The sequence below is a fragment of the Elgaria multicarinata genome, chromosome 1 (genome assembly GCF_023053635.1).
Source record: "Elgaria multicarinata webbii isolate HBS135686 ecotype San Diego chromosome 1, rElgMul1.1.pri, whole genome shotgun sequence".
Lineage (NCBI taxonomy): Eukaryota > Metazoa > Chordata > Lepidosauria > Squamata > Anguidae > Elgaria > Elgaria multicarinata.
In genome coordinates this window covers 10000006-10019343 of record NC_086171.1, presented here as the reverse complement: position 1 = coordinate 10019343, position 19338 = coordinate 10000006, and the positions used below count along the sequence as shown (strand labels likewise).

The 19338-nt window shown below is 42.3% G+C and overlaps 1 protein-coding gene across 1 annotated transcript; it reads right to left on the bottom strand.

Annotated features, from left to right (window-relative positions):
• Positions 1–5618: 5618 nt before the first annotated feature.
• ASB4 (ankyrin repeat and SOCS box containing 4) lies at positions 5619–19332 on the bottom strand. The gene is made up of 7 exons (XM_063116832.1): positions 19177–19332; positions 17895–17969; positions 17274–17573; positions 10915–11405; positions 7752–7865; positions 5907–6477; positions 5619–5764 (listed from the first exon to the last, which is right to left on the bottom strand). Exons 1-6 carry the CDS (start codon positions 19313–19315, stop codon positions 6289–6291), a joined length of 1308 nt encoding a protein of 435 aa, XP_062972902.1. The 5' UTR covers positions 19316–19332; the 3' UTR covers positions 5619–5764; positions 5907–6288.
• Between the last annotated feature and the right edge of the window lie 6 nt (positions 19333–19338).

Below are 19338 nucleotides of genomic sequence, written 5' to 3'. Positions count from 1 at the left end.
GCGGATATTATGCTGTTTTCCTTAAGGTGTGCCTACAGAGCAGCAATTGCATTTCAAAGCACATGACAAAACAGCACAAGGGTGTCTCACAAACAAAAGGGGCTCTAGGGTAGATCCTAACAGAAGAGCTCCACAATGTCTTCTGATTGGTAATGCCAAGAGTCCTCTAACTCAGCGGTTCTCAACCTGTGGGTCGGGACCCCTTTGGGGGTCGAATGACCCTTTCACGGGAGTCGCCTAAGACCATCGGAAAATACATATTTCTGATGGTCTTAGGAAACTGTACTGACTGAACTATGTCATGTATCTTCTTTTGTATTATTAAAGCTATTGTTATGTATTATTTTCATTAGCAAACCATCCCATGACAATGGATCGTGTAGAGAAGAACGAAAATAATTTTATGGTTGGGGGTCACCACAACATGAGGAACTGTATTAAAGGGTCGCGGCATTAGGAAGGTTGAGAACCACTGAAACAACCTTTGTAATAAATAAATAAATAAATAAATACATGGGAAGGTTACATTAAGTAATTAGCCTCTGCTATTTTGTATGTCCAATGCACTCATTAATTTCCCATTTTTAAAAAAATTGTAATTATTATAAGTAACAAATCATGTACTTTTGTTTTCATTATACAGTGCAAAGTGAGAGTGTGGATCTTTAAACTGTTGAATAAAGCTCAGAAATGATCGTGTGCTGCCCCCTTTTGACCAAATTCTTGCTAAACAATAAAACATATGAAACCTCAGGAAGAGAAGTCATTTGCAGTTCACCTGTAAACAAAAATTACTGTTGTTTTTTTTAAAAAAATCTCTTGGGAAATATTGCAAGCCAATGGTGTCAGCTAAAACAAAAGGAACAGTAGAGATGCATTTGACCATTTTTAGCCACAGAATTTACTACAAAATTGTTACCTTATTCCATTTATGTAACTACTATACCATTTTGCTAACATTAGCACCAGGAAACTGCTACCAATAAATCATTCTAAAAGAGAGATATGTCAGAACCTTAAAGTAACACTAATATCCTAGAAAACTCCCCTTCTAATTCCAGATGTGAGGGGGCTGACTGTGATTATTTAGTAGTGTTCACATACTCAAAGCAAGTCCCCCACCCCAATCGCTTGCTTCATGTATCTCAAAATGCAGAACACTGGCTAAAATGAATTCAGGCCTATGGTTCCTTCTGTAAGGTATCTATAACCATGCTGCAGTGGCTTCCACTACAGAACTGCAGAGTCCAGAATTTTCCATCTTTGGTGTCATCTTAGTTTCACAGACCCTTAGGAGGCATAATCTCAATAAGCCAAAAAGAAAGAAAACAAACAGGTTAGTTTATCGTATTTCATGACACCGAACTGTTTGACATCAGTTTCCCAGCTCTTACATTTCTTCAGTTTAACTCTTTGAATGACAACATTCTTTATCTTCCACACAGCTTCAGAATGTTGTCGCAATGGGTGTATCACGATAAACCATAGTTTATTATAATGGGAGTGAATCCTAGTCTCCCTCTGGATTTGTGCACTCAGCACTCCCCCACCCCACACACTCCTCTCTCACCATGGCAGCTTCAAGGAGTTTGGAAACATTTGCTTTTTGATTAATCAAAAAGCTTGTCTTGTTGTCCAAACCTGACAAACTGTGGTTAACCTTAACTCTGGTGTGTTTGAAACAAGCTAACTACAAAACATGGTTTATGAAGTTGGCTTCTTTCAACAGACCATAGATAATCACAATTTAGGATTTGTACATGAACTATGGTTAATAAAAAACAGAAGCAAAACTTTCTGAACTCTTCCTGGTGACTACACCAGAGGAGGCAAAGGTAAGGTAGCATGTTAATCCAAGGGAAGACAGTCTTAATCCCAACACAATGAACTATGGTTTATCATGATGTCTCAATGCAGCCTGGGTTAGCCTCACAAAAAGAGAGCAATAGAATAGACAAAGAAGATATATTTTATTAAGACAATTAGATTTGTTTAAATATTTCTGCAAGCTTCCAAATTGCATAGGATTTTTCTTCAGGTGTTCAGAGCAATATTTATTTCTTGTACTGAGGCATGCTGTGTTGGTTTTGTAGAGGTAGCTAACTTTTATTGTACAGGAGCATGACAATAACTGCAAATGTATTATGAAGAATGCAGGTAGCAGAGTAAACCTTTGTGTGACAGAGAGATACAACAGGTGTAGCTCAGGTGCATTTGCAAATGTCATATCCCTCTGATCCACATTTTAGGTGTACAAGTTCTTGGCCAGTTCTACCCAGCATGTAAGCTGGGAAATCAAGAGAGCACAATGAAATTCATCCGGAACCACAGCACCACCCAAAGTCACAGGGTTTATTATTTCCTACTGGCCTTTCAGCCAAATGGAAAACAGCAATAAAAAGGGCACAAGCCAGTTTGCTCTCTATCGACGTTCCTCCCGCGTTTTGAACAGCTTGCAAATTCTTACCACTATAATCAGTGCGATCCCGCTGGGCTCCCTGTCAGACGCCACAATGGGTATAATCTAGCACCTGCTTAGAACAAAACTTTGAAGTAAGGCTAGAGGCCCACAGAATAAAAAAAATGGGAGGGTGGCGACAAAAATGGGAGGGAACTTGGGAAAAGCACTGACAAGCGTTTTTTCTTCTCTCACAGCATGGAAGCCTTAGCTACAGTGACAGATCCAAATAGCCTTATTGTTCTTGCCTTTCCCCCCCAAATGCACTCTCTGTCAGTATCAAAGAATAAAATTATACATTCCGATTTTAAATATGACTCCTCCCCCCACTTTTTCGTGTTCCTAGTAGGAGAGATTAATCTTGGCAGTGGACGCCTTTCCTTTAATCCCTTGCTTTAGGACAGCTTCAGCCCTTCCGGATTAGTCGAAACTATGGCTTTTTTTTTTTAACTTTGGCATATTTATGATGTTTTTACACTCAGCCCCATAAAGAGCAATTACAAAACCTGGCCCTGTTTTAATTGCATGTACACACCGGGGACCAGGGAGAGGCCTTGGTTTTTCATTGTGTGTACGTACGACTTTTCTCAAATTTGTGCCCTCCCAATGTGTTGGACTGCAATGATCATTCTGGCTGGGGGCAATGGGAGTTGTAGTGTGACAAATCTGGAGAGTATCAGCTTGGGGAAGGGTGCTATAGAGCTTATTGTTAAGGTGGCTTTTCCTCTTACTTGTGATGGGGTCCATGCCAAAAAAAGCACATGACCCAGAGACAATGGCTGCACCAATCTATGATATGTGAAACAGCACTTAGATATCACATACCAATTTCCCACTAATTTTTTTTTTATTTAGGGTGCAATCCTATTGATTGCTCCCTTGCTGCTTGGAGGCTTCTGAGTTTCCTATGCCTTGCTGCAATGAAGCCAGCAGGGTGGGAGGAATGGTGGAGGTGATTTGGGGTGATTTTCAAGGGCGCTTTGGAGTGCAGGGGAACAAGACTGGAAAAGGCTCAGGATAAATCATATTCTGGCCTCTCCAGTGTCCCCACCCCTGCCCACTGGAGCGTCCTCTTTTTCCTCCTCCAAGGTTGCTTTTCCTTGGAGAGGCAGCCAGTTTGGTTCTCTCCATACCAGCTGCAAGGGCGTGGAGTCTGGGGGTCAGATCTCCGCCTCTCTGTTCCGAGGTTGGAGCATTGTCTTCAACCTCGGAGGGAGACACTTTCCCAGAGACCCTAGGATTGCTCTCTTCATCATTCATCTCATCTAGTACTTCTTGCTCATTTCCAAAGGATGGTTGGATGCACCATGGTTGGATGCACCATAATGCACCAGACCAATCAATGAATCATAGGATTGGAAAGGGATACTATGGTTCATACAATCCAATGTCCTACACCAGTCTTCCCCAACTTGGTGCCCTCCAGATGTTTTGGATTACAAACCCCCACAATTCCTGACCATTGGCCTGGGGCTTATGGGAGTTGTAGTCTCAAAAATGTGAAGGCACCAGTTTGGGGAAGGCTGTCCTACACCAATATAGAAAACAGAAAGGACAAGGTCCCCAATAACAGTATTGATATGAACACTTTAGGTATAAGAGAACTATAAAACAGCAGTGAACCAGGAGAATACAAAATGTATAGTAATTAGAAGTACAATTATGCCAATTGATTTTACAATCAACTGTAACAATTATAAGCAGTCAGTCGATATTTTAAACCAACTACCATATTTCTTCGATTCTAAGACGCACTTTTTCCCCCATATAAACATCTCTAAAAACGGGATGCGTCTTAGAATCGTGGGTGCGTTTATTATTTCTTTGAATCAAAGCTTTTTTTCTGTTGGTGGTACTGAAATTAGTGTGCGTCTTACAATCGATGGCGTCTTAGAATCGAAGAAATACGGTATATCACTTATGCCAGTCCGTCAATATTTCGAAAACAGCTATATCAGTTATACTAGTCACTTTACGGAACCGCAGTGTGTTTCCATTTCAACTTTATAAATTCTTATGGAGTACCTGTTATGTCTACAGGTACTCCTGTAGATATAACACATTCAATAACAATTTATAGTAACGGATAATATTGAAAAATAATAATTTTACTTCCTGGGTGGACAAATTCTTTCAGTGGTATACTGGTCACTAAAGGCAAAATAGCCTCCTTGATTTGTGGGTTAAGAGTGAAGTAATCCCTCTGATTTTTTCAGCTCACCCTTCCCAAAATATGTAGATACTTCTAAAAACAGTCACCAAACAAACAGTAGATACCACAGTTACCACCACAGCAGCTGTGGTGGCATTTACTGTTTGTTCCGTGACTGGCTTCAGAATGCAGCTTGGGTAATTTTGGTCAAGTACAATCTTGCTTTTATTCTTTTGTACATTTCATTTCAAATGCTAAGGCCTGTGGCTGATGCAAATAAAGGAATTCATTCATTCATTCCATGACTTGTCTTGAATGGCCTTGAGAGTATCTACACATTTGTAGAAGTGTATTCTTCTACAACTTTGTCTCCAAGATGATTCTATAATCAAGTATCTATCTAGCCCAGCAGTGTCAAACCTCACCAGCAGTAGATTACAAAGCCAGAGTCAGGGTCAAACTAAATATTACCTTTGATACATATTGCATGCATCTATGTCTGTTTCCCCCCCTCCTTTAGAGTAAGTACAGGTGCCCGATACAGGATCAGGACCCTAGTATATGTGAAATGGCACCAATATATTCTAAGGACTTTATTCTGTATTAGAAATTGATTCTGCTTTCCTGAAGCAGGGTGTTGTTGTTCTTTAAAGTAGCTGTCTGATAAGACTGCTTGAGATCAAGAGTTCATAAACAGTATTACTGATATGTTACTCAGCAAATTCTTGTGCAGAAAGAACAGTTCAGGCTAGCCATTAGATGTCTACATTGGTATTATTTCTTAATAAGTGAGACCTACAACAAAATGTTGCAGTGCAGAACCTTTTCAGGGGGATCACGTTTTCCTCCCAGTGCTTTGCCTCATACTATTGTCCCACAGTAGGGATGAGCAGCTTCCTCTTCCTTCACACGCAACTGAATATGCTCAATTCTCATTGTGCTGTTTTGGGATTTCCACCAGCCCTGCCCTTCTTTAGGACTTTTTTGTGGATTTTTTTTTTGGGGGGGGCTATTTCTGCAAACCTTGAGGTTCCCTCAAGCCTGCTGATACTTCTCTCTTGTACATGGATTCTGCTCTTTTGTTTACATAAGGATCCACATTCTGAGTTTGCTATAAGCATATGGGATTCCAGAGGTCTTTTAATCACATACACCTAGAGGCATTCAAGAGGCAGCTGGACAACCATCTGTCAGGGATGCTTTAGGGTGGATTCCTGCATTGAGCAGGGGGTTGGACTCGATGGCCTTGTAGGCCCCTTCCAACTCTGCTATTCTATGATTCTATGATTCTATGACCTTCACTATATTTGTGTTGAAGGGCTCATTGAAAACTAGACTTTTCAAGCACTGATATGTGTAGCTCGGTCATTCTATAATTTGAAAGCAGAGGGGAAAGTTGACCAAAATTTCTCCCACTGTTCCATGTATGGCTTTAAACATGAGCTGGGAATGAAACACATAATGAAATAATTCTGTGTTCAGTGGCCAGTAAAATCAAGCAGTTTGTGTGGTCCATAGCTATATGAACTCGGATTCTTTGTATACGATTTTGGATATGAGCTCAGAATCTGGCTGAAGCTGTCCCTAAAACCTTGGTTTTAACTCCTTCGATGCAAGTCCACCTAGTATTACAAAAATTGGTTACTGTAAAATATATCTGACAAAGCTGTAAACCATTTTAGTATATTATTCCTTCTGGTTCTAAGAGCAAATACTTCTTCAGTGTTTCTGGAATGAACAGTAAAGGGATCACTCTGTGGCATGAATTGTACAATATTCTTCGAATAGCACATCTGGCTAAATGTTTGAGTGATCTTGGTGTATTTACACATGCCTCAAAAAGGGATTCATAGAAATCCATGTGCATCTGCAAAGACAAAACAAAATATGTTCATTATCAATATGTGCAGGAGAGCTCTGGGGAAAACATATCAGCATCTTTTAAGGCCCACTGCAACATTCTGTTGCTGTTCAGCCTTCATTTCTTTGAACAGCAGTCCATGAATGAGATTGCAATTATTTTGACCTTCCAGATAACTTCAGTTTAGAACGGGGTGGGCAATTGGGGCTCTCCAGATGTTTTGGCCTATAACTCCTATAAGGATACCTGAGAGGGCGCCTTCTCCTCTATCAACCTGCCGGTTCTCTGAGGTAATCCGAGGGCATGCTCCTGGTGGTTCCATATAGACCTATCCTCCAATTGGAGTCCACCAGGAGAAGAGCCTTCAGCATGGTAGCCCCCCTTCTATGGAACTCCCTGTCTCTGGAGGTCAGGCAGGTGCCAATTTTGTATTCCTTTTGGCGCCTTGAGGCCTTGTTGTCATGGTGATTAATTGGAGCTTGCAGGATACAGCCCGCTCACCTAGAAATATGTGTTGCCCCTTCTGTGCCCCCCCTTTTTTTTCTGGTGCTGCCACTGAGCAGCAGTTAAGCACTTTTGAGTCTCGTTGATTTTAATTGTTGGAAATAAGCACAAGTGTTGCTGTCTCCTACTGAATTCCATTGGATTTAAAAGTGCCTTGATTGTTCCGTTTGTGTGAACATCTTCTTTTTTTTCTCCTGTGGGCTGAGCTCTGCTTCCCACACACCTCTGGTACTCTAATGATATTCATACCTGGCTTTGAATCCAGCACTGATTGCAGCCCCATATTTTGGGTAGGCTTTTGACTTTAACGTTTGTTTTATCCTATTAAAATGTTATTTGGCACCTTTAAAAAAAGCCACCATGCTGGCTGAGGCATACTGTGAGTTGTAGGAGTTTTTTCTGTCTAAACATGCATAGGATTGCACCTTAAAGTATTTTATTTTAAAACTTGAAACACTGGTCAGAGTCAGCTGGAGTAAGTGGCTTCATGACAGCAACCAAACAGGGAATGGTGGAAAGAGATGGCTTCACACTTGTCACAACAACCATCAGTTCTCTGAGGAAGATTGTACATGGACCTGTTTCAGGGTCTAGAGTCATGCTCCACATGTCTGTATATACCCTTAGATCCCGTGTCTCCCTCCATGCAGCGTGTTTGCCAACATTCATCTCCTGCTAAACCCCCATTTTAACAAAGATACTGACTTGAGTTCTGATACAGCAGATGTTACTGATGTGTTTTAAAAGACACACAAGAAATCGTTAAACGTTTTTACCTCAAGGATGTCTTCAGGTATAGCTGCCCTCCATTTTGTTGTGGATTTGATGTGTTCATACGAATTCACAATCACCTCAACTGCTCTGGGATGAGAGCAACAGGCCTGCAAAACCTGCAAATGGAAATATATACCACCTATTGGGATTTCACTGTTCTCCAGAAAGTATTTTCTCTTTGAAGTTTCCCCCTCCTTGTTCACTGAGGAAATGAACTTCAGTTCCCCTTCCCTTCTCCAACATGGGGTGCAACTTTTGAAAATATTAATTGATGTTACATGTGTGGGACAGAAACACCTATGCTGATCAAAATCACAATTCTTTTCAGCTCAACCCCTGGAAATCATTAAAATATTACTCCTTTCTGGGTTTGCTGTAAGAGATTAGCACGGCGACCCCCCTTGGAATGTGTACAATAGGTGTGATATTTAGGCGTGTATTCCATGCAACCAAATGATTGTCATTTGCTAAGTAAGTACAAACCTATAGTGGTGTGAAATTTAGCACCTTGAGAACGTTGTTCTTTAAAATTAATCATTTAAAAGTAATTCCTAATCCTCATGGTTGTGGAGAAAAGCTTTGTGTTTGCAGGAAGGCCTGGCATTCATTGGGACGGCTTCATTGGGAAACTGCCAAGGCCTACAGCCCTGTAGCGGCCCACAGCTAGCCTCAGGAGCCTTGTGGTCCTGCTCCGCCTTCTCCTTCTCGCTATCACTGCTTCTTCGCCTACCTTCTGCAACCATACAAGCCACAATCAAAGTGATGACACATGTGGAGCCACATGTGGGTGGCCACTTATGAATTGCCCCCCAAAAGGGAAATGCTTCACTAAAAATGAGGGTGAAAGAGGACATTAATTTGCATAAAATTTGCATAGGTGAATTAATATGTCTAGATGCAAATTTAGAAATAATTATTATAATTTAAATAAAAACACAGGACATTGCATCATAGTGCTGAAAACTGTGAGCAGGTGACCTTCATGTCTGTCTCTTCAGGCTGCTGTTGATGGGCAATGGAACTGAACAGGTCACCCTTCAAATGTGTTTGTTTTTCCTAGAGTTCTCCCAGCACAGTTATTGAAATTGCTGGCCAGGCCTGTACCTTCACGCATTGCTATGTAAGTGTGAAAACTGAAAGCCAGGCCCAGAGAACTCCTGGAGTTGAGAAAACATGAACCACTGATGACAGTTGTCTGCTTCAGGGCACTACGGGATTCTTTTGTGTAGGAAAACGTTGACTGGCTACAATCCTCACACCACCTTTCCCAGAGGAGTTTAGGAGGACAGCACTGGAATAAGTGACTTAAGCCATACTTTCTCTGTCTTATAAATATAGGTTTGGATCCAGGATCTGTCTTAAAAACATAAGAAGAGCCATGCTGAATCAGATCAAGGATCCATCTAGTCCAGCACTCTGTTCACACACAGTGGCCAACCAGCTGTCAACCATGAACCCACAAGCAGAACGCAGGTGCAACAGCACCCTCTCACCCAAGTTCCCCAGCAACCACTGTATATAGGCTTATCACCCTTGCTACTGGAGGTAGCACATAGTCATCAGGACTACTAGCCATTGATAGCCTTATCCAATCCCCTTATAAAGCCATCTTGTGGTAGTGAATTCCAAAGCTTAACTATGCGTTGCATGAAGAAGCTCTTCTGAGAGAGGAAGGGCTCCACTCATGAAAGCCCCTTTGTCTGATTTCTTTTGGGATCTCACCCCCCTCCCCAACACACAGCTCATCCGCCTAGATCCGGAGAGAGGTAGGTAATAAATAATAATAATAATAATAATAATAATAATAATAATAATAATAATGAGGAGGAGGAGGAGGAGGAGGAGGAAGAGGAGGAGGAGGAGGAAGCTCATCACATTCAGTACCATTTTCAGGGGGCTGGGTGGGCTGCCGTGGGAAGGAGCGCCTCTCCTTATATATGCCTGCCTGAAACTTGAGATCTGTTGGAGGAGCCCTTCTCCGCATCCCACCAGCACAACACATTTGCTATGTTGGGACAAAGGAGAGGGCTTTCTCTGTTGTGGCACCCCGACTGTGGAAAGCCCTCCCCTTGGAGGCCCGACTGGCGCTAACGCTGATTTTATTCCGGCGCCAAGTGAAAACATGGCTCTTTAACAAAGCTTTTAATGGTTGAATTCACTAGGCACATTGTTTTAACTGTTTTAATTGTTTTACTGCTTTTAAATTATATATTGTTTTAACTTGGTTTATGGTTTAATTTGATTTTAGCTGTGTATATTTATTGTTTTATACTGTATGCTTTTATCTGTATGCTGCCCTGAGATCTTACTGATATAGGGCGGTATATAAATGTTTTAAATAAATAAATAAATAAATAAGAAGGGGGCGGGAAAATCCACTTACATCTACCATAAATCTGGATCCAACCCATAAGGAGGATTAGAAAACTAACATCTAGTAGTATTAAAACTAAGAGTGTGGCTGCTATTATAGAACTACTCACCATCTCATGGTTGAATTTTAGACGCGTATTTCGTAAATTCTCATATCAATCCCACATGTAATCCACTTATCAGTGCACATCCCCAAAGCAAAAAAAAAAGGCATTCCTTCCATCATCAGTCCTTACAAGGTACATGATTTTTCTGACATAGAGATTAACATGCAAAATAGCCTGCAATCAGATCTCGAAATGAAGACCGATGACCTAGGATCCATCTCCACAAGACCCAGATGGCGGAAGTCTTAAAAGGCCTTGTAAGAACATTTTGCGAACCATAAAGAGCATCTGCCATGTTCAATGCTCTGAAATCAATGATCCAAACTCAATTAGGACAGGTTTTTAAATCTATTCTGAAAGGGAGAAGACTGTTAACCTTCATCCTACCATTCCTTTGATTGAATCCAGAATCTGTGTTCCATGGGAGGAACAGCTCCATTCGCATAAGGTCCCACCACCCAATTTGGGGGGATCCCCCGTTCCCCCACAGCTCACCCCATTCAGCAGAGTCTCCTGCCTCTCCATGTAGCCTTTTCAAAGGGCTGGAGAGGCTGCCATGGGAGGGACTGGACGAGGAAGTCCCTTCCACCAGCGCAGTGGATCAGCATAAAACTGGATTCAGACCCCCATCTTGGATCTAAACAAATGCATACAGACACAATTTTTTTTTTTAAAAAAAAATCACCTTGTGGAACTGTGGAGGATATATTCTGGCAGCACCATGATTCAGAAGCAGTTGATAACAAATATCTGGCTGGCCATTGGCCCGTACCCCTGTTACTTTCAGGACGTACTGCAAAGGAGCACATCCATTGTCATCCATAAGGTTAGCTTCAGCTCCTGCCGCAAGCAACATGTCCAACAGTACGTGGTCACAGTTCCAGGCAGCCTTGTGGAGCGGAGTTCTGAAATCCTCATCCCGCGAATTGACGTCCGCTTGATAGTCCAGCAGCATCCTACAGATCAGATGGTGATCCGTGCTGTAGGTTTGTTCCTTACCATTCAGGGCCCAGTAAACTGCACAAGCCAATGGGGTTTCTCTGTGGGCGTTGCCACCATCGACCACAGCTCCTTGTTCCACGTAAAAGGCCACCATTTCAGGGATGCCGTAACGTGCCACTGTGTGAAGGGGAGTTTCCTCATCTTGATTGTTCGTTCTTATATTCACGTCTGCACCTGTTTGGAAGGAAAATAAAAGGAGAAAGCTGAGAAGACAAACTTCTACTCTCTCTCTCGTTTCAAAGACACGTGCTTGCTGAACTGTTAAAGAAATAACACTGTAAACTAAGTGTGTCTGATGAAGTAGATTGCAGTCCATGAAAATGTATGCCTCAATAAATTTGTTAGTCTATAAAGTGATACAAGACTCTTTATCATTTTTTGCTGTAACGGCCTAACACAGCTACCTCTCTGGAAATTGTAAGCTAAATTGTAAGCTAAAGAGAGCTTCGGCTATTGGGCGGTATAAAAATGTAATAAATAAATAAATAAATGTTTCTTAAACAGCTATTTTACTGGGGTGGATATTAATTCATTGTATGAACTTTAGCCAAATGATTGATCAGTTACTTACACTTGCATATATTTGCGTATGAATAAAAGCAATAGCTGTGATGCAAGGAACACACTGACTGGAAAGCTCATTGTGGGTTATTTCACCCACAACAAGTCACAGCATCTGCGAGTGCAAGTTGCATATGCAATCCCTGCTCAGGGGAGGGTTAAATAACCCTCTCATAACCCTAAAACAGACCGCAGGTTATGCAAGGGTTGCATATTCAAAATGGCATCTGCACACACTGCAGCCTCACCATGGATTAAATATAACCCATGGTGGGCTCATGATGGGCTGACATGTCATGTGAACAGCCCCACTTTATTTGTTTGTAGATAATGGATGTACATGTTGCAGCAGGCATAATGCACAATGCATGATATAAAGGGAAACCCCTCCTTTAAGACGTTGCTTGCTGCCTGCAGTTGTTACAAGTTCTTGTACTGAAAATACATTCTTAAGGGTGGGGGGGAATCTTCTGCTGCCTGATTAACTGGGGGCACCTTTGTAGTCAATTACAACAGAAATCTGTTTCCTGTACAGTTGTGCTTTTACATTTGAAGTAGATCCAAGACCCGAACGACACATTCAGAAATATTTTAGTTTTTATGACAGGACCTAATATTGTGCTCTTAGGGTTAAATCCAATGTTATGGCTTTATGGCCCCCACCCTCTAAAGCAGATTTGGGTGCATGCAGGGGCCTTCCTGGGGGAGGAGAAATTCAATTCATATTTTGCTGCACACACACAGCAAAAACACCATGTACAGTGTGAATTATGGATCGCACACGGTTTCCTCTACAGAAGGGTCTTCTGTCTGCAAATCCACCAGTTGAATTATTCATTTACGTTTCAGTTGAAGCAACAACCCCATCTAGTGGGCAATCAGTATGTGTACCCCAACATAACAGACAAATCCCACAGTTACCACTAATTCCTGCCTGAATAATGAAGTTATGGCTTGACTCTGGCTTGTTTCATTATTATCTTAGCTATATAATAATAATAATAATAATAATAATAATAATAATAATAATAATAATAATAATGTCTTATCCTTTCCTGGAAAAGGGGGTATTAGCAACTTGTGTGTAACATTGTAGAAGATGTTAATGCCACGCTCCATGTAGGTTATTCTCCCTTGAAGGTAATTTGCAAGCAACATTTATTTTTTGTTTTTATTAATACATACATTATTCCAATTGGCCCAGGAGGCAGGCTCCACAGCAATCTCTGGTGATGATGATATACCACAGGGATGATGATGATGATGATGATGATGATGATGATGATGATGATATACCACCCCATAGCCAAAGCTCTCTGGGCGGTTTACAAAAATATATATCTCCAATTCTTTCTTTCTTTTTAATCTTCATCAGCTACCTATTTATGATTCTGGGCTAATTCAAGGTGCTACAAAGCTCCTGATAGTTGGGGCCAGGACATTTGAGGTAACGTCTTCACCCATATATACCATCCTGCTTTTTAAGATCTAGCTCAGGAAATTTGTTAACAGTCCTCCATCTATGTCACAGGAGAGGCGGGCGGCTTCCACAGAGAGGGTTTGGTCTTCAGCGGAACTACCTGTCTGCCAAAGTATATCAGATCTGGGAACATGGCTTTTTTAAAATGGGGTGCAGAAACATGCCTTTTTAGACAGGCCTTGAGTAATTAATGAGCAGTATCCAACACTGCTGCTCTGCTTACACCACTGGCGGGTCTTCTCAGCGGTGGCTCTCACCCTTTGGAAATAGTACTGTGCCGAAAATTTCTCTCACATCCTCATGCAATGTGACAGAAATTGCATTAGAAAAGAAATTCAAAGGAGAAGAACATTTCAAAGAAATGTTCATGGGTTGGGTTCAGGGTTCTTGTGCTTACCTCACTTAGGAGGTAGCCATGGAATGTGTGGCCATTTCTACACCATACAGGTATAGAAGGAGGGGGGTGATCCTGAACTTACCGCCTTCCAGGATCGTCCCCCATGTCCAAATGGCTGGCGCGACGTCTGGGATGGGAGGATGGATGCCGCACAAGTGGAGATGGCCATTTTTTTTTAAAGTGACAGGAGTTGGAGCGCAGCCGTGCTCCAGCGAAAGGTAAGTGGGGGAAGAAGCCCTGATCCTTCTCCCCCTCCCACCCGATTCCTCCTGGCCTGGCTCCTTCCCTATTCGAGGGGAGGAGGGAAGAAGCCAGGATGGGCGGCCACCCCTTGGATGATCCCGAGACTGCAGGAAGAATTGGATTTTCCCAGGGATTATTTATCCCTGGGAAAGCCCATACTTGTCCCCGCCTGCCCCTGGGAGTCCTTGTGCGTCATTTGGACGCACAGGGACTCGGCCATGACGAGCCCGCATTTTGGGCTGGTGTAGAAACAGCCTGTGTGTGACTGTCCTGTCTTTCATTGCACAGCCATTTCTCTGGCAGCCACTGCCACCAGATGCTCTTGCCCCTCATCTTCCTTCCCTTCACAGCTACCACTTGCTTGTTTGACAGGCGGAGAGCCAGTGAACACAGCAGCATCTACTGCTTCTCCTTCTCACCACCACCACACTCTGGGCCAGAGTGAGAGGCAGGTGAACAAGCAGGGTACAGTGGGGAAGGAGAGGAGCAACTCCAGCAGGCTGGGGGCCCTTGCCAAGTGCCCAGCTATGCCTACCCTTGACACTGACCTTGATTGCATACTGAAAAGTAAATTAGACAACAACTCTTCAACCGGCCGCAGGTCTGGGTGTGCTACCATATCAATCCTTATTGTCATTCCTCCAAGGGTAAAGTACATACAATGGAGGCCAGTGGCTCCGATGTCAGTGGGGCAGTGAATCCGCTCCGGGTTTCAGTCAGAACCAGTCAGAACTGGAGCTTTACACTTTGGAAAGCTCATTTAGAGATCTCACTGGTTCTGACTGAAACCCGGAGCGGATTCATCTCCCTTCTGAGATCGGAGCCACCAGCCTTCACTGCATTTAATGTAGCATGTAGTTTGGTCTTAAAATGATGACTGCTATAACACAAGCATGCATTTACACCCATCTTCCTCAACTTGGCGCCTTCCAGATGTTTCGGACTTAAGCTGCCAGTAGCTCCAATGATCAGGAATGCTAGGAGTTGTAGTCCAAAACATCTGGAGGTTGGGGAAGGCTGATTGACATACAGAACGTATGCTTCTTACTTCAGAACTATTGTGTTTTGCAAATTTGCACATATAAATCGATAGATTCATCAAGTACATGGTTAATTGCTTAAGATTTCTTTAATCCGGCGAGCCTGCCCTAATTTAAAGGTTTCTTTAATGCTCTCTTCACTTTCCTTTGTACCTGGAAGAGTCCAGTTTTTAAATCTCTCCTTTCAAGGTAGTTCACAAATCGCTTGAGGATGAATACTTAGTCTATAAAGTATTCTCCATACAGAAAGTAGGTCACTCAGAATGTGTCATTTCAGCTTACACTGCATTTTGCAAGAGTAGTTTGGACTTTTCTACGATTCCTCATGGTAGCAATCTAAGTCCTGCTGTCTACTTTATTAGCTTCATGGGGAATAAGAATGACACCATTAATTTACCCTTATACCAAATGCAATAATGTGCATCTTTCAGCAGTAAAAAGTATGTTAACCACAAACATTGCTAGCGCATAAGAATTAATCATTTTAAATCCATTCAATCTTCCTTCCAATCCTGTGTTCACCACCACCGCCACCAAATAAGCTTAAATTTAAAATCATATGTTTTTCATCCACTCTATTTTTCTTGTGTGTGTTTTGCTTGCGCGTGTGTATAGTTGGACAGAATCTCCTACTCCTGCAATGGAATTGATCTTGGAATTGTTGTAGATCGCAAGCTGAATATGAGCCAACAGTGCGATATGGCTGCAAGAAAGGCAAATGCTATTTTGGGCTGCATTAATAGAAGTATAGCTTCCAAATCACGTGAGGTACTGGTTCCTCTCTATTTGGCCCTGGTTAGGCCTCATCTAGAGTATTGCGTCCAGTTCTGGGCTCCACAATTAAAGAAGGATGCAGACAAGCTGGAGCGTGTTCAGAGGAGGGCAACCAGGATGATCAGGGGTCTGGAAACAAAGCCCTATGAAGAGAGACTGAAAGAACTGGGCATGTTTAGCCTGGAGAAGAGAAGATTGAGGGGAGACATGATAGCACTCTTCAAATACTTAAAAGGTTGTCACACAGAGGAGGGCCAGGATCTCTTCTCGATCCTCCCAGAGTGCAGGACACGGAATAACGGGCTCAAGTTAAAGGAAGCCAGATTCCAGCTGGACATCAGGAAAAACTTCCAGACTATTAGAGCAGTACGACAATGGAATCAGTTGCCTGGTGAGGTTGTGGCATCTCCCACACTAGAGGCCTTCAAGAGGCAGCTGGACAACCATCTGTCAGGGATGCTTTAGGGTGGATTCCTGCATTGAGCAGGGGGTTGGACTCGATGGCCTTGTAGGCCCCTTCCAACTCTGCTATTCTATGATTCTATGATTCTATGAATGATAGGCAGAGCACCAAAATATAGACATGGCGGCTTATTTCCCCAGTCGTGCATGTTGGCTGAATGCCAGGTGGATTCGCATAATTACCCTTGGCAGTGCAACTTGTGGTGTTGTGCAAACTTGGCCAGGGTGGCTTGCTGCCATGGGTAACAAGCCACCCAGAGCCCATGGGCTGTTTTAGGGTTCTGGGTGGCTTGTTACCCATGCAGCATGGCCAGGTTTGCACAACACGACAAGTCATGCTGCTGAAGGTAATTATGCTAATGCAAGCGGCACAATGTAGGCTGGTTAGCAAGCCACCTTCTCTAATTAATCACCCTGTGATCATGTGAACCAGGCCACTGTTTTACTTGATTCTGTCATTCCAATTTAATCTAAATATTTCAAAGCCTAAAAAAACCCTTGCAAACAAGCTTCTTCTATGATTCTATGGATGCTAAATATACTTTTTAAAAAACCTCAAGTCCATAATGCCAGTAGTAGTACATGATTATATCTAGGGCCAGTCTGAGACATTTGGCTGCCTAAAGCAAAGGACCAGAATGGCACCCCCTCTCCCCAATTCCATATGCAGAAGCCAACCAGACAGCCAGTTGAATGTTACCTCAACACTGGCAATAGGAGACTTCGACCATTGCACCTGTGCACAGCAAGCTAGTTTAGGGGACTTGGGGCAGGCTTCTAACAAAGGTGAGTGGCCAAGGAGGCCCTTCCTCTGCTAACCCAACACAAGATTTGCCAGCTGAGGCAGCCAAGGCACTTGGTCTAATGATAGAGCTGGCCCAGACTTCATTTTTGCAATGGTTAAATCAAGCAGAAAAACTATGCTTGTTGGTGTTGGTCTTGACATTTAAAGCCCTAAATGGTTTCCTGTCCATTGGGAGTTATATAAGAGTTAAACAACCCTCACATAACCCTCAGAATATGCAACTCCCAATGGGATTGCGATGTGTCCTGTGAACCACCCCATTCTCTGAAACTAAACTCACCTTTCCAGATCAAGTGCTGCGCACAAGGTATAGACAGCTTTGTTGTACAAAAATGCAGTGGTGCAAGTCCACTTAGTGAATAGCAGTTGGTTTTTGCTCCGTGACTGCAAAGTATCTTGACACAATCCAGGTTGGCAACTTCACAGGCAATGTGCATGGCCGCTTTCCCATTGGGTCTGCAGTTGATGGTTGCTTTGTGCTTCAGCAGCACCCTCAGGCTCTCCAGATGGCCATAGAGAACGGATAAATGTAGTCCAGTTGCCCAAGAATGTTGTAGTTTATAACTAGGCAGCCAATACCCTGATTTAAAAAGAATAAGAAGTATGCATGATATGACCTTTCCAAAGTATAGATTAGTAAGGATTTCGGAATCCCAATTGTTTAACAAGAACATCAACAAAAAGAGCCCCCTCCTATCCTAAATTATGTTGCTGAATAGGGCTGTCCCGTGGTATTTTGTTCCCTGAGTTGGAACAACAAATGGCACTCCCTCACCCACCAAATGAAGTACACAAAGTCAGGCAAATTATTTTGGCACCTGGGGCAGAAAATCCCATCAGCAACTCTCCCTCTCTCTAACAGTAAAAACAACAACAATAAATTAAATAAACTAATAATTACCTGCCCTTTCATGACAGCCACAATCTGCTGTCTGGGGCATCTGCCTCCTTCTGTCTAATGGTAGGGTTGGCCCTGCTGCTTGAAATGAAGAAAGCTTGGGGTAACCAGATATGGATTTGTGTGGAGAAGTAGTACTATCAACTCCATTCCATTCTGGTGCTCAGAACAAATTCCTGTGGTCAGAATTCTGTAATTCCTCTAAGTATATCCCTTTTACCCCAGACTCCACTAAGTGAATCTCAGAGTTCAAGTAAAAAACAGATCCCTATGTTTGTCCAATCCTGAGGTAACACAATAGGGTTGTTTGGCTATATATATATATATATATATATATATATATATATATATATATATATAGCATTTTTTTACCACCCAATAACTGAAGCTCTCTGGGCGGTTTACAAAAATTAAAACCATCAAAACCATTCAAAATATAAAACAAACAGTATAAAAGCATAATATAAAATACAGTATAAAAACACAACCAGGATAAAATTGAGCAGCAATGCAGCACTGAATACAGATTTTAAATATGTTTAAACATCGCATATATTTGGAGGATCACAAGTGTTTGGGGAGTTCAACTGGGGTGGGGGAGTGATGCAAAGGATGAATAAAATGTATATATTTACCATTGAATCAGAGCTATCTTAGGATCACAGACAGTGGATGCAATCGTCCCTTTTCTCTGCGCTGCTGACTGCTATTTACAGAATATTTACTCACAGCACTTTAGAGCCTGCTAAGTAATCATAATAAAAGTGCTACCTTCAATTCCTGCCAGAATTTACTCCTGAACGAAGGTATTTTAAATGTGACCGGAAACTTAATACTGTGTTAAGTGTCAGGGAGCTGAGGGCCCAGGAAGCAATGCATGGGGTTGGCACACAGGAAATTGCCCTTTGGGGTAACCACTGCATTCTGTCTAATTTTACATGTATTTCAAAGACAAGTGGGCAGAAAGGCAATGACCTACACTATGAGTTCAACTTCCAGTATTTCTAAAATGTATTGGGTTTGGGTTTGCTCCGAAGATAACGTTTGTAAAACTGGGGCCACCTTTCAGCATTTCTGACACCTTGCTATTTCTTCAGTTTCCTCCTCAATGCTGGGCCTGTAGTAGCAATCCATAGGGGCTACTGTGTAGCAAATATATCAGTTAATCAGTCTCAGATCTGGAAGGTTGGATAATACGACAATACCTCCTCCAAAGTACAAATACTAGTAAACTACAAATAGGCAATTTACTTCCACAAGCTAAAACGTTGCTGTTGCTTTTTACCTTGTTTGTAGGAAGCCAAGAGCAGGTTCTCATCTTCCACTTCGAAAACCGTGTCCACATCTACTTGCTTTTCACGCAAAAACTCCTCTAGAGTTCTGTAGTCGTTTGATTGCAGAGCTTCCAAAAAGGCCTTTTTCATTAGCTTCGCAGTTGTTGCCCGTG